The 13,310-nt window shown below is 45.3% G+C and overlaps 1 protein-coding gene across 1 annotated transcript in view; it reads right to left on the bottom strand.

Moving 5' to 3' along the window:
• adam12a (ADAM metallopeptidase domain 12a) overlaps positions 1-13,310 on the bottom strand; it is a gene marked incomplete at both ends in the record, with an annotated part of 173,209 nt that overhangs the window by 139,972 nt on the left and 19,927 nt on the right. The window contains 2 exons of the mRNA XM_080747303.1: positions 4,554-4,627; positions 10,637-10,758. Of these exons, the coding sequence (XP_080603429.1) occupies positions 4,554-4,627; positions 10,637-10,758 (196 nt within the window). The remainder of the gene's footprint in view (positions 1-4,553; positions 4,628-10,636; positions 10,759-13,310) is intronic.

Consider the following 13,310-nt stretch of genomic DNA (forward strand, 5'->3'; position numbering starts at 1 on the left):
GATGTCAAATTGTCAATGTGTGTACGTGCCTGCCTGCCAGTGTAGCACAGCTGAAAAAAGACGATTGATTGAAGAGAATAGAGATTCTGTGGGCTTCGCCACCTAGTGGCGGAAGAAATGACCTCTGGGAACTCAGATTGCTGTGGGCTAAATCAATGAATGCATTTCTGAGAATACCAGAAAAAAAGAATAATTTGACATTATGTTATAGTTGCGGATGAGGATGGATGCGGATATATAAATTGGATAATATATTTTTTTAGAGGGAAAAAAAAAAGCGTAATTTAAATACATTTTGTATTATTAATTGTACTCGTATCGGTACTCGGTATCGGCGAGTACTCAACATGAAGTACTTGTACTCGTACTCGGTCAGCAAAAAAGTGGTATCGGGACATCCCTACTTTTGCCCTACTCATATCTCTGCCACCGTTGCCCCTATCGATGCCAAACTTTGCACACACACTCCTTGGCTGCCAAACCACAAGCGCCACCATGAGGCGGAAGAAGATTAAGTGAAAATCATCAGCACTGATATAGAATATTTGTCAAAGGAGTCGGGTAAGAGAACATTCAGACAGATGAAGGTGATAATTTTTCAAAGGCATTCGGGTAACATTATTACAATGGAAATGGTCTTGCATCACAACCCTATAATAGGCTACCTCAGTTACACCCAATTAGGCAAAACATATGAATCGAGTCACAACTGAGAACGCCATGAACCGAACGTCATGTTCAATTGTGCGGTGCACCTCTCTCATCGTCGTTTCCCCTGCCAGAAATATTGATTAACAGAGACCGGAGAGCGAGCACGCACGAAAAAACAAAAACAGATCCTTAGGGTTTTTAATTCAAATCATTTCATTTTGGGTCCACGTTTTTTACATCCTCCCCAGACGTGTCTCGTGTTTGAACAACTGGACTTCATCAGCAACACCAGGACGTCCTGCCAGCAACCTCAGACTGGAGCCATCACTGCATGTGAACGCTACATAATGTTGACGTTCAGAGCTGGCTCTGTCACACGCGCCCCACATGCACCAACAAACTCACTCGACGTGACTGTCACATTATGTCCTTTGTCACGTCACCACAGCGCAGGAATACTGTGTCACTCGCAAACGCCACGTTTTTTTACTTGAGTACAAGTACAAAAGGTTTGGTGTCAAAATAATACTTGCCAAAGTAAATGTACTCATTATGAATGACCCATTTCACACATATTTCTTTCCAAAATGTGTCAAACGTTTAAAGAAATAGTCGATCTATCGTGACATGTTGTGAGCTTGTAGTTCGGCAGTGTTCTAATGGCCAAAGTATAAAATACAACTCAAGTTATTGATGTAAGTTCTCATAGGGGCTTTTTCCACAGGCAAAGAACCGGTTCCAGAACCAGTACCGGTTCAACTTTCTTGGAACCTTGGTTTGTTCTTGCAAACCGGCTTGCGTTTCCACCAGATTGAACCATGATTGAACCAGAGGAACCAAGGATTTTGTGGTTCCCGTTCGGAACCAACTTTTACGGTTCAGAACCAACTCCGGTTCTCTGTGGAAAAGCTCACCTCTGGACCATCCCAAAGGCGGGAGAAAGAACCAGAACCGGTTCTTTGCCGGTGGAAAAGGTCCCATAGTGTAGTGTAGTGTAGCAGCTTGTACATGTAGAGGGGTAGAAGTACAGAATTGACAAAATATCACCTCAACTGTACTGAAGTATTATACTCGAGCAAATGTTCTCAGTTATTGCCCAGCGCCCACCGCTTTGTTCAGCTCTGAACCTCTCTTCTAGCCGGAGTACTCTCTGACAGAGCTGAGCTCCATTGCCTGAACCAAGTCCAAGAATGCACAGACGATAGAAAATTCAATTCTTCCCAACATCACTCACATCATTGCCAGTAATTAGGCCTTGTTCCCTCTAAGACTCACTGCTACAATTAGTAAATCCAGTCAGATTGGGATTTGGAACGCTCGAAAAGCTGCTTTATTACATGTGTTTTCCCATCAGGAGATCAGCTCATTCGCAAATCCCAGCCCGACCATATGCATGGTTCCTGTTGGCTGCGCTACTCTTAAGTTCTACTGCGGACTGTACGTCTAATGGAATCGGACAACGATGACAAGCCGTCTTGGCTGCGCATCACTTGGGTGATGCATGCGAAGTACTTGTTGGCCCCCACCGTCCAACCTCCACCCCAACTCCACCTCATCACCGGGGACACTAATGTTCTTTCTTTTTTGTTTTTCAAATCAAATATTCATACCGAAGGAACGCTCGACTCCTCGACTGCATAAACGCGCCGTCTGTTGAATAACTTGATAAACTGCAAGTCAGCCTTATAATAGTGTCTGGTGCGGTGGACGCACCTGCGCGAAAACAGGAAGGTATTTAACCATTTTTGGCCTAGGATTATTGAATGCTTTAACCAGTGAAAAATAGCAGATATACAAGCTCACAGCGCGGCACCGAGTGCCGCGCTGCGAGCTTGTAGATCTGCTATTTTTGAAAAAGTCATGAAAATCCCTGGAAGGGGTCCCTGGAATTGAATATTTTGAGATGGGGGTCCGTGGCCAAATACATATCATTTTGGGGGTCCTTCACATGGAAAGGTTTGAGAACCACTGACATAGTAGTCTCTCAAGAACAGGCTAACTGAGCTCCAGTTAAGTGAAAAGGACCTTTTCTTTGACGATGGATAGCCAGATTGCTGACATAGAAACATAGGTTTTTCAAAAAGTCGTAGAAGGATTCAAAAGACACTCATAGAATCGGGTCAAAATTCAAATTTTCACGATTTTTCAAAAATAGCAGATCTACAAGCTCGCAGCGCGGCACTCGGTGCCGCGCTGTGATACACAATACTGTGTACCCGTTCTAAATGGCTTAAGGATGAAGGCTGAAACGATCCGAGTGGCTGAATGAGTTTCCCGTCAAAATATTGTTTCAAAGCAGGTTAACCGTAAAATTGAGGTCGCTGGTGCTGAAAGAAAGGGACGTCCCGCAGACATGTAGCTAGAAATTTGCATGTATTGACTCTGAAAAACTAGTGAGTTTCATGCCTGGCACAAAGCATAAGAACCCCCCACCTCTCTCTCTCTCTCTCTCTCTCTCTCTCTGTCTGTCTCTCTCTCTCTCTCTCTCACACACAGACAGCTCCACTTGTTCCTGGTTGCTCATGTGTGGCGGTAGAGGCAGATAGAAAACATATTGCTCCATCTATCACATCCCATTCTTCTCGCAGGCACAGACCAGAGTTGTCTGAGTACGAGGCCAGCCACGCCAAGCACCCCCCCCCCCCCCACCCCCCCCCGCCCCCCGCCCCGAGTAAGAATGTGAGGAAGACAAAACACTCGCTCAAACAAACGCCTGGGACCTGTCGTCTCCATCAAGCCGCAATGTGTTTCAAATGGCGCTCCCGGCGCACGCCCACAGGGGTGTCGCACCAAATTCTGGGCCCCGGGTACAAGGATTCACTGTAGGCCCCCACTATGAATGTTCTTCATAGGGGCAGATATACAAGCTCACGGCGTGGCACCGAGTGCCGCGCTGCAAGCTTGTAGATCTGCTATTTTTTTTTTTATCGTGAAATGTTGTGCTAGTCTTTGAATACTTTTTACCCAATTCTATAGGTGTCTTCTAAATCCTTGTTTTTTTTGAAAAACCTATGTTTCTATGTATTTGGCCCACGAACCCCCATCTCAAAATATTTAGTTCCGGGGACCCCAAGAAGCAAAATTTGAGTTACAACAAATGTTGAAAAATACATATATTCAAAGATTTGCACACATTTTCAAGACTTTTCAAAAATAGCAGATCTACAAGCTCGCAGCTAAAGTATAAAACAATAAAGGCCCCCTTCACCTTGGGCCCAAGTAACTCAGTCCCACTTTCCTCCCCCTTGTGACGCCCCTGCCCGCGCCAGTCCCCCCGACCCCCTCAACGCACGACAGCACGTTGACAGTATTGACTATACCTTAATGCGGAGCGAGCAGGTATGAGTTCCGCATTCAAACAACGTTTTTCTTTTCCCCCCCGGTGACGATGGATCAGATGAAACGATAGGGAGAGGAGAAGAACGAGGAAGGAGGATGTCGGATTTCATTAGTGTCCGACTGATTTATTCAGGAACCTTGTGTCTTTCAAGTCTTTGTTCCGGCGAACACACAAAAGAATAGCCAGAACAGAACAAGAACAGAGTCTTGCCCCAAACTAGTGGTTGTTATGACAATGTTTCCTGCTCCTTAGCTGTGTGTGTGTGTGTGTGTGTGTGTGTGCCATGCATGTGTGTGCGTGCGTGCGTGTGCCATGCGTGTGTGTGCCATGCGTGTGTGTGTCTGTGTGTGTGCAATCCTGACGCATTTGGGGACACATGATGTTGGTCATCGAACCAGGTGAACCCGGTCAACGCATGATGAAAATGTCGGTGTCCCTGATTTGGTTTTCATGAGGACACGGTCACAGGTCTAGATCAGTTGAGGTTAGGGATCATCAGGGGATTAGAGTGACTGTACAGTAATACATGCCATGTGTCCAAAAAGGTTGCAAAAAAACGTACTCATTTTTCACCACGTCCAGGAGCAGCCGTTCACCTTCTGCTTCGATCTGGACCCTCAGCGACGCTGGGTGACCCTGGACACACGAGACAGGCAAGAGAGAGGACATGAGTGTAAAGGCCTGATTCATACATAGTCACGTGTAAGTGGGGATCCTCCCTATGGGGACCATACCTATGTTGCCCAGGTTCTATGTTCCCCAGGTTCTATGTTCCCCAGGTTCCATGTTCCCCACTTCCCCCCACCAAAAAACACATGCTCCCAACTCAAATGCAGGAAATGGTGGGACATCTGGGCACAAAGAACATTGTGTGCTTACTCGTCCAGTTGTCCAGGTGCCCCTTGTGCCCATATGTCTCCACCCCTAAGTGCCTACTTTTCCAGGAGCCCACTCGTCCAGATGCCCAGTCACAAATATATGGTGCCCTAGTTCCCCCTTTACCCACTAGTATTCGTAATTTCTCCACATTATGTTCCATTGTGTGTGTTCAGAGTTATGTTTCCTGCATTTTTGGATGAGCGGGGAACATAGAACCTTTTTTTAGTTGAGTGGGGAACATAGAACCCTTTTTGTGGGGGTAAGTGGGGAACATAGAACCTGGGGAACATAGGTACGGTCCCGATTGGCTATTTTTGGTGCACGACACCCATGCTATTTACAACCCTAACTGGCTCGAGTATTAGTCTTGGACTGAATCACTGTATCCCTTGATTGTGCAACCATGTTGCCCGCCTCGATTTTCATATGTACAGCGCCCTTAGCGTTGGTTAAATAAAGACAACAGCAGAAAACCCTGTTGTGTGCTGAAACACTAATATAATAAAATAGATCAAAGGGTAAAAAAAAAAAAAAAAAGAAAGAATGAAAAAAGGCGACACAGATTTATTCCACTGCTGCTGACAAAAGCTGGAACAAGTCACCCGGGCTCTCCCCATGCGAGAAAAAGTGCACAGTGTGTTTTCAATTGATGAGAGCAGAGTTCTGAAATCCTTATGAAGCTACTTTGTATCTGCAGAACAAGAGCCGAGAGGATTAGCTTTATGCTTCTATTCCATTTGACATTAATCCAACGAAAACCGCAAATCTCCAATAACACACCCCTGAGTTGGAACGTGGAGAGAGAGAGAGAGAGAGAGAGAGAGAGAGAGAGAGAGAGAGAGAGAGAGAGAGAGAGAGAGAGAGAGAGGCACACGTCTGACGGGTGGCGCAAGTGGCACAGAGTCATATTTATCACCACTGCCTGTTGTTCCCTGTAACACACTGGCACTCTGGTCACGCATGCACACAAGCACACGCGCACACACATGCACACATCCACCCTCTATCTCGGTTCCGCAGGCACATTCTACTTGTCGCCGAGGAGAAACGTGCTTGTATAAACACACACAAACTCGCTCTCTGTGTATTTCATTGATCTCTCTCCATTCGTCTCTCAGTGACTCTCACTCTCTCTCTCTTCCACGGAGTACAGAGCGACTTTCTCTCTCGCACCAAACACTTATCTCTGTCTCTCACACACGCTCTTGCGTGCTCTCTCTCTCTCTCGCACACATTTGGTCGGTGGGGGGGTCATCTGTGGTGAATAACGACATGCACAAGCAGCACTGTCTGGGGTTTACGTCATTCTTCTCTCACCGCCTGCACAGTGGAGCGGCTGAGCTGCTGATCACAAGAGCATGTGGAAGGAGAACACGGTTAAACCCCATGCGCTGTTGATGTAGGAGTCCCACAGGGCTCTATACTAGAGTGAGATTATTCTATTTTGGCTCTGCATTAAAAAATCTTAGGTTTTCCTCACATGGATTCTGGGTGGTAAAGGAGCGCTTCCCCACTTTCAAACTTATCTTCATAAGGGGGTTCTAGACGGTACGCGGTCACCGCCTCCTAGTAATTCATTTTCAATGAGAGGCGGGCGGCTATTTCGGCCGCATAGCGAAGTTTAGGAGGCGGCGAGGCGAGTGGGCGCAGTCCTGTGAAAATCCCCACGAGCATGCTCGTTTGTGCATGCGTACGCGGTGCGGCAAGAGATGGATTGTGTTCATCTTTGTGAAATACCGTGCAGCGTTTACTCGCTGAGCGAATGTGTTTGTGTATCACCGTGGCGCGGTCCCCGGAGATCCAAGCGGGAGCCCCGGAGGCAACCGCTGCCCGTCTGTAGAGCACCATATACAGCAGGGGTCCTTACTACAGAGGGTCCTCCAAATCTTTGAGTGATAGAAACTTTGAATCTTCTTTTTTTATATTAACCACTTGAACCCGAGAAGTTTAGCCAAAAATAACCGAGCTTGTAGATCTGCTATTTTCGGCAAAGAGGTTTTGTGTAGAGGGGAAAAGGAGCAGACTATGTACAGAGTGAAAGGTCAAGTTTATTAAGTACTGACGGTTCAAGTGGTTAAATATCTGATAACACAAATTGACATGAATCCAAAATACACTGACGATTGTGCTGTCAAACAATGAAACTATAATATGGATTCTCTGAAAAGGTTGTGGGGGTCCCTGCTTCATCGCTCTCTCAACTAAGGGGTCCTTGGCCTGAAAACTCCGGAGTGAATTTCGGAGTGCGTGAATAAAAAAATCAACCACACGTTATGTCAATCACGTTTGCACACTGCCGCCCGTTTCGTATTTATTTTATGACCAGGGTTGATTTTTCCCGTTTTTCGCAGCTGTTGCACTGAGTCCCTTGCTCTCTCTCTCTTTTAGTCGACTAAAATCGTATGATATTTAAGTTGAACACTAAAACTTTTCAGATGACTAAAATGTGACCAAAACTAAATTACATTTTATTCAAAAGACTATGACTAAAACTAAATCAAAATGTCCTGTCAAAATCAACACTGCTCCGAACGTTCTGCAAACAGAGGCGAGAATTTGGCAAAAGTAGCCGATTTCAGCGACGCGCCATGAGCTTGTAGATCGGCCATTTTTGAGGAAGACATTAGGTGCACAGATATAAAAAGCTAGATACCTCCCTCCGGTGGGAGGGGTTGGTCAAAGAGAGCTGGCAAGCCTCCCAATAACTCTATGCAAGCCTCCAGAATTCTGAGGCGGTGCTCTTGGGAATTCTGAAGGACGCTTCCTTGTGCGTCACAGAATGGGAAGCTCGGTAGGCCAATCAGATGCAGGACTGGCAGGACTCTTTCCCATTGGAGGGGGCAGAGTGCCTTCCGCAGTTCCACAGTTACGCACTTCCGCCAGCGGTGTTTGACCAGTCGCACCAATGAACTGCAGCGGCGGAGGAGGTATCTAGCTTTTTATATCTGTGATTAGGTGTAGAGGGGAAAAAGAGGGGGGCCAAGTACAGACCCCTGGGGGCAGGGCTCCAGGGTGCAAGCTATTAAGTCGCATATGCGACTTAATTTCATAAAGTGCGAGTTAAATTTTAACCAGGTCGCGCACGTGCGACTAAAAAAAAAGAAAGAAAAAAAGACAATCCTCAATCGAGGATCGCCTGACGCCTCTTCTCTCTCTCTCGCTCCGTCTCTCTCTCTCCCTGACTGCCTGCCTGCTCCGCCCCTCCCCTTCTCTCTCTCTCTCTTTCACTCACACACACACAGCTCACACAATGCACACTAGCGTCGGTCAGTCCGGTGGTCGAGTCACACACACAGACAGATTCTCTCTCTCTCTCGCTCACCTTGGAATGGATAGATATCACATAATACTAACCTTTCTTTGTATAACCATGCTTTTTCTGTTGTCATCTCTAACTGGATAATGGGTCGTGGGTTGTTTGTTTGCTATTAGATTAGCTATTGTTAGCAATCGCTCGTGGATGTTTCCACCGTTGGTTACATTAACCTACTGTTACGTGCGAAAACAGCTGTGGGTCGTTAAGTTCCTCAGTGCCCAAAATGCGCTTTGACTTCATAGACAGACAATTAGCTCAAATTAACGGCACCTGTTAACTTTTTTGTCTTTGTTGTAGCGTGTGTTCTGTGTTAGTGTGTGTGTGTGTGTGTGTGTGTGTGTGTGTGTGTGTGTGCGCGCGTGTGTGTGTGTGTGTGTGTGTGTGTGTCCAAGTGAACGTTTTCTGTTGATCAAGCAGCTTACTTCCCACAGTATCTCACTCCAAAACCATGAGGACAATTTTATTTTTCCATCCTGCATGAAACGTTGTGCACGTTTAAAGTCATAGTTCTATATTGCCTTTGTTAGCCTAGATATTCGTAAATCTTTCTTGAATTAATGTCTTTAGTTTGCAAATATTAACTTGAAGCAAAAATACATAAAAACTAGGCTACAGCTTTTTTTACTGAGACATATTGTTATCAGGGTATTCAACAACATTATATCGACAACAACTGTCATCAGCATAATAAAGCTATGTATTAATACCGCGCTAATACGCTATACAAAGAAAAAGATGGTGCTACCTAATTTCTGGTGGTGCTACCTAATGAAAATGTAGGTGGCACCAGTGCTACCTGTGAAAAAGTTAGTCTGGAGCCCTGCCTGGGGGACCCCTGTCAAGGAAGTACGGGTGTGTAAGGGTTAAGTGCTCTTACACTGGGTGCTGCAAGACCCTAATACGCACCACACTCCCTTCATATCTCATATTCAAAGTTATGTCTTTGCAGAAAAGGGAATACTTGACAGAAATAGGTTCACTTTTGAAGTTGTGTTTTTCTAATGATTTTATTTTTCTAAGAGGACGGGAGACGGGGACGGGGGGGGGGTCATGCCTCAAAGGAGCGCACACCTCAGTTAAAAGCAGAGCAAAACGAATCCGGCACCGAAAAAGAACTCAATAATGGAACTCGGAAACCCAAGCTGTGATTTTAAGTATGCCCGGCAGCTGTCTAGATCTTTTTTTCCCGCCCTCATCTCAATGTCTGGCACTCTTTCACCACGCGAGAGTCAAGGATCCCAGATTTCAAACATTTCATTAACATTCCAGCGAGCCGCACCGCACAGCGTTTCCCCATCTCTCTCTCTCTCTCTCTCTCCTTCCTAAGATGCAGAACACATGTTCAGATTGTACGGCTTCCCATGTTTCAGAAACACTGCTGATCTGAACAGTTTGATTAGCCTTCAGAAACCACAGCCTGCCTGGCTGTGTTGCTCTGACACTGACAGATGTGGGGCTTGGCCTAATAAAAACACACAAATATAATTGGACTCAACGCCTTAGAAGGTACTGTTTGAGGCCTTTTTTTGGGGGGGGGGTTATTTATTTATAATTATAATAATTAATTAGAGCTGTAGCGATTAATTAATCCGATAATGGTTTAGTTTGCTTTTTTTTGGTAAAATGAGGAGTCGTTTGTCATTGACAAAAATGAACAAATCTGTAAAAAGGCAAAAATAGAGGGTATGCGCATGGATAAAGTGAATGGCAAATCGAGTGGCAAAGTGAGTGGCAAAGTGAGTTTAATGCAATCAGATAGGATTTTTCTGTTTGGATGTATGGGCTGTTAAGGCCAGAAATAGTTTTTTGACACTCAGTAGGCGTGCATGATTTTTTTCCGTAACGGCTATCTGGCAAGCCCCACCCTGGCAGCGTGTGATTGGCCTGCAGCGCTCCAAGGCACTACAGTCCCTTTGAGCCGCATTGTCGCTACGTCTACATGTTATCTTTTCGACAACCCAACTCTACCCCTAACCCTAAACTTAACCTACGTGGGGTGTAGCAAGAAAGACTGTCACGGCCGGGATACGAACCTGGGCTGCTTGGATTGGAATCCTAGAGACCAATCCACTAAGCCACGGAAGCAGGTGCTGGGAACAGCTTTCTGTCTGTATTAGTAGGGGAGGAAAAGCCTTGCGTAGGGGAGGGGCCTCACGAGGCTGCCACTCAAATGACGCCTGGCCAATCACAGCGCATCTTTTCCGGGACTTGCCAGATTGCCGTTACCTTTAGATATCACGCAGTAGTGGTATCACGCATAACTTCCAGGTATAATGATGATGTCACACGCATATACCCTCTATTGAGGTTATTTCCATTGTGGTCCTTTGTACAAAGGGTTTAAAATGTTAATGAGCTAAAAGGTTATTTGGTTGTGGATAGCCCTAGAATAGACAGATACGTGTGTGGGTAAATAATGAACATGTGAGTGCTTTATTATTATTGCTCACCTGTGTTTGGAGGACAGAGATCTCTCTCCAGTCTTGTCCGACCAATAGGAGAGGTATTGTGGTCCCGCTGTCTTTCTGCTTGACTGTGGGTCTGTGTCGAGTGGATGTTCTTAAACGGGTCCCTGTAAACAAAAAATACAAAACATAAAATAAAAACTAAGGCTGGGACTTTAACTGATTAATTGCGATTAATTAACTCATACAGTGCCTATCCCGAACTAGTTCGGGATAATTTGGGCCGTATTAACGTCCTGAGTGCCTATCCCGAACTAGTTCGGCTTTTAAATTAAATTTTAGTTACTTTTTTTTTTTTGAGCCCCACTATATTCTGTTTACACGGCCCGCGAGAGCGTCGCGCCGCCGATATTTACCATCCACTCCAATGCAATCCAGGATCTTTAGAGCTCATTTTCTCTGTTCCATGCATATCCATGAGGTGTGCAAGGTTTAATCATGTCTAAATCGCCGAAAATAGGGCTTCTAAAATGCTTGGTAGCCAATAGCTAACTTCAAGCTAACTTCATCCTGTTCCTGTAAATGAACAGAGGAAAGTGTTCATGTGCATCATGGCTGCGCAGGGCTTGTGCATGTACCAGTGTATCTTTATGGTGAATTCTTTGGCCACTGGGCGCCCTCTAGTGGTGAAAGCTGGCACTAATAGGGTTAATTACAGAAAATTAACACGATTAAAAAAAAATCGCATTTTAATCGCACTTAGTTTTTGCACCACAGAACCTTCAGTTTCGGGCATACCGATCATAGCGATGCACCAACCAAGAAGAGACAACAAACGCAAAGGGAGAAGTAGCCGATCAGAGCGCTTTGCTTGGCCCAGTGGATGCAAAATTTAGATTGAAAAAACTCAAACGTTGATTCACTCGTACAACAAAATGTGTTTTACTTGAAAAAAAAAAAAAAAAAGCTTCTCAGGTCAATTATCGATCAGGTCAATTATCGATGTACGATTAAAATGCGATTAATTAATCACAGAGCCTGTAATTAATTAGATTAAAATGTTTAATCGCATCACAGCCCTAATAAAAACTGATTCCAGGAAATGGAATACATTGAAATGCATATGTCTAGATTCTTCACACTGGGTGAGATTTTTTTAAGTTTCTGCAAAACCCCCCAACAGCGCTTGGGGCCAGACCGGTCTGCAGAAGACAGATGTGAATTCATGTGACAGGTCACAATGCGACATGCTGTATGTACAGTAGATCAGGGGTCTTCAACAGGGGATCCGGGACCCCTAGGGGGTCCCCAGAGTTACGACAATCTTTGAGTGATAGATAGAAACTTTTTTTTCTCCTTTTTTAGATTAACCACTTGAACCCTAATAGTGTCCATATTCTGAGAACTTTAGCCAAAAATATCAGATCTACAAGCTCACAACGCCTCGCAGCTCGAGGCGTTGTGAGCTTGTAGATCTGATATTTTTGGCAAAGAGCTTTGGTGTAGAGGGGGAAAAGAGCAGACTAAGCACAGAGTGAAAGGTCAAGTTTATTAAGTATTGACACTGATGATTGTGCTGTCAAACAATGAAACTACTGTGTGTGGAATCTATGAACAGGTTGTGGGCTTCATCTCTCTCTCAACTAAGGGGTCCTTGGCCTGAATACGTTGAAGACACCGGCAGTAGATCTTGCAGATCGGCTACTTTCAAATATCCAGCGTGTATAGGGTTAAAGTGGTTAAACTGATTGTGATGAGATATTAACAACAACTTTGCTTGGGACCCCCTGGAACCCCCTTAAGGACCCCTGGGCTTTGAGGACCACTGTGAAGAAATACTGTTCTATTTTTGGCATTAAGGGGGGGGTGGTCTCACATTGGCTTCATCCCCTCCATCAAAAGCCTGAAAAGGCGGCGTGATATTTCTGAACGACAGCAGAAGAACAGCCCTCAATGGCAGCAGCCCTGCAATCGAAAACGTCACTAAGGCATAATCACTGTATTTAATTTGCATTCGACGGATTCAACGAGGCACGGCGTGCAAATAACACGCTACGCACGCGTAGTCTTTCACAAGCTGACAATTATCTGTGCCGCTGAAAAGATTCAGAAAATGCCCTCTCCGATGCGTGATAACTCCTGGCCCTTCTGAAACATCTGTTCACGTTCCTTTTTATAGACGGATGGTGAGCTGCAGCAGGGGCGTCACACCAAATTCTGGGCCCTGGGTACAAGGATTCACTGTGGGCCCCCCATGAATGTTAATAGCAGATATGTTAATAGCAGATATACAAGCTCACAGCGCGGCACCGAGTGCCGCGCTGCAAGCTTGTAGATCTGCTATTTTTGAAAGATTTTGAAATTGTGTGCAAGAAACCCATGTTTCCATGTCAGTGATGCTCAAACTTTTTCATGTGAAGGACCCCAAAAATGATATGGATTTGACCACGGACCCCCATCTCAAAATATTTAGTTCCAGGGACTACCCCGGAGTTACAAATGTTAGCTTAAAAAAATACATATTCAAAGATTTGCACACATTTTCACGACTTTTCAAAAATAGCAGATCTAACTTGCAGCGCGCTGTGAGCTTGTATATCTGCTATTTTTCAATAGCTAAAGTTACTAGGGCCCCTCCACCTTGGGCCCTAGTAACTCAGTCCCACTTTCCTACCCCTTGTGACGCCCCTGAGCTGCAGCCCGCCTCTACAGCTGTGGA

Source organism: Nannobrachium achirus (assembly GCF_963921795.1).
Source record: "Nannobrachium achirus genome assembly, chromosome: 18".
NCBI lineage: Eukaryota > Metazoa > Chordata > Actinopteri > Myctophiformes > Myctophidae > Nannobrachium > Nannobrachium achirus.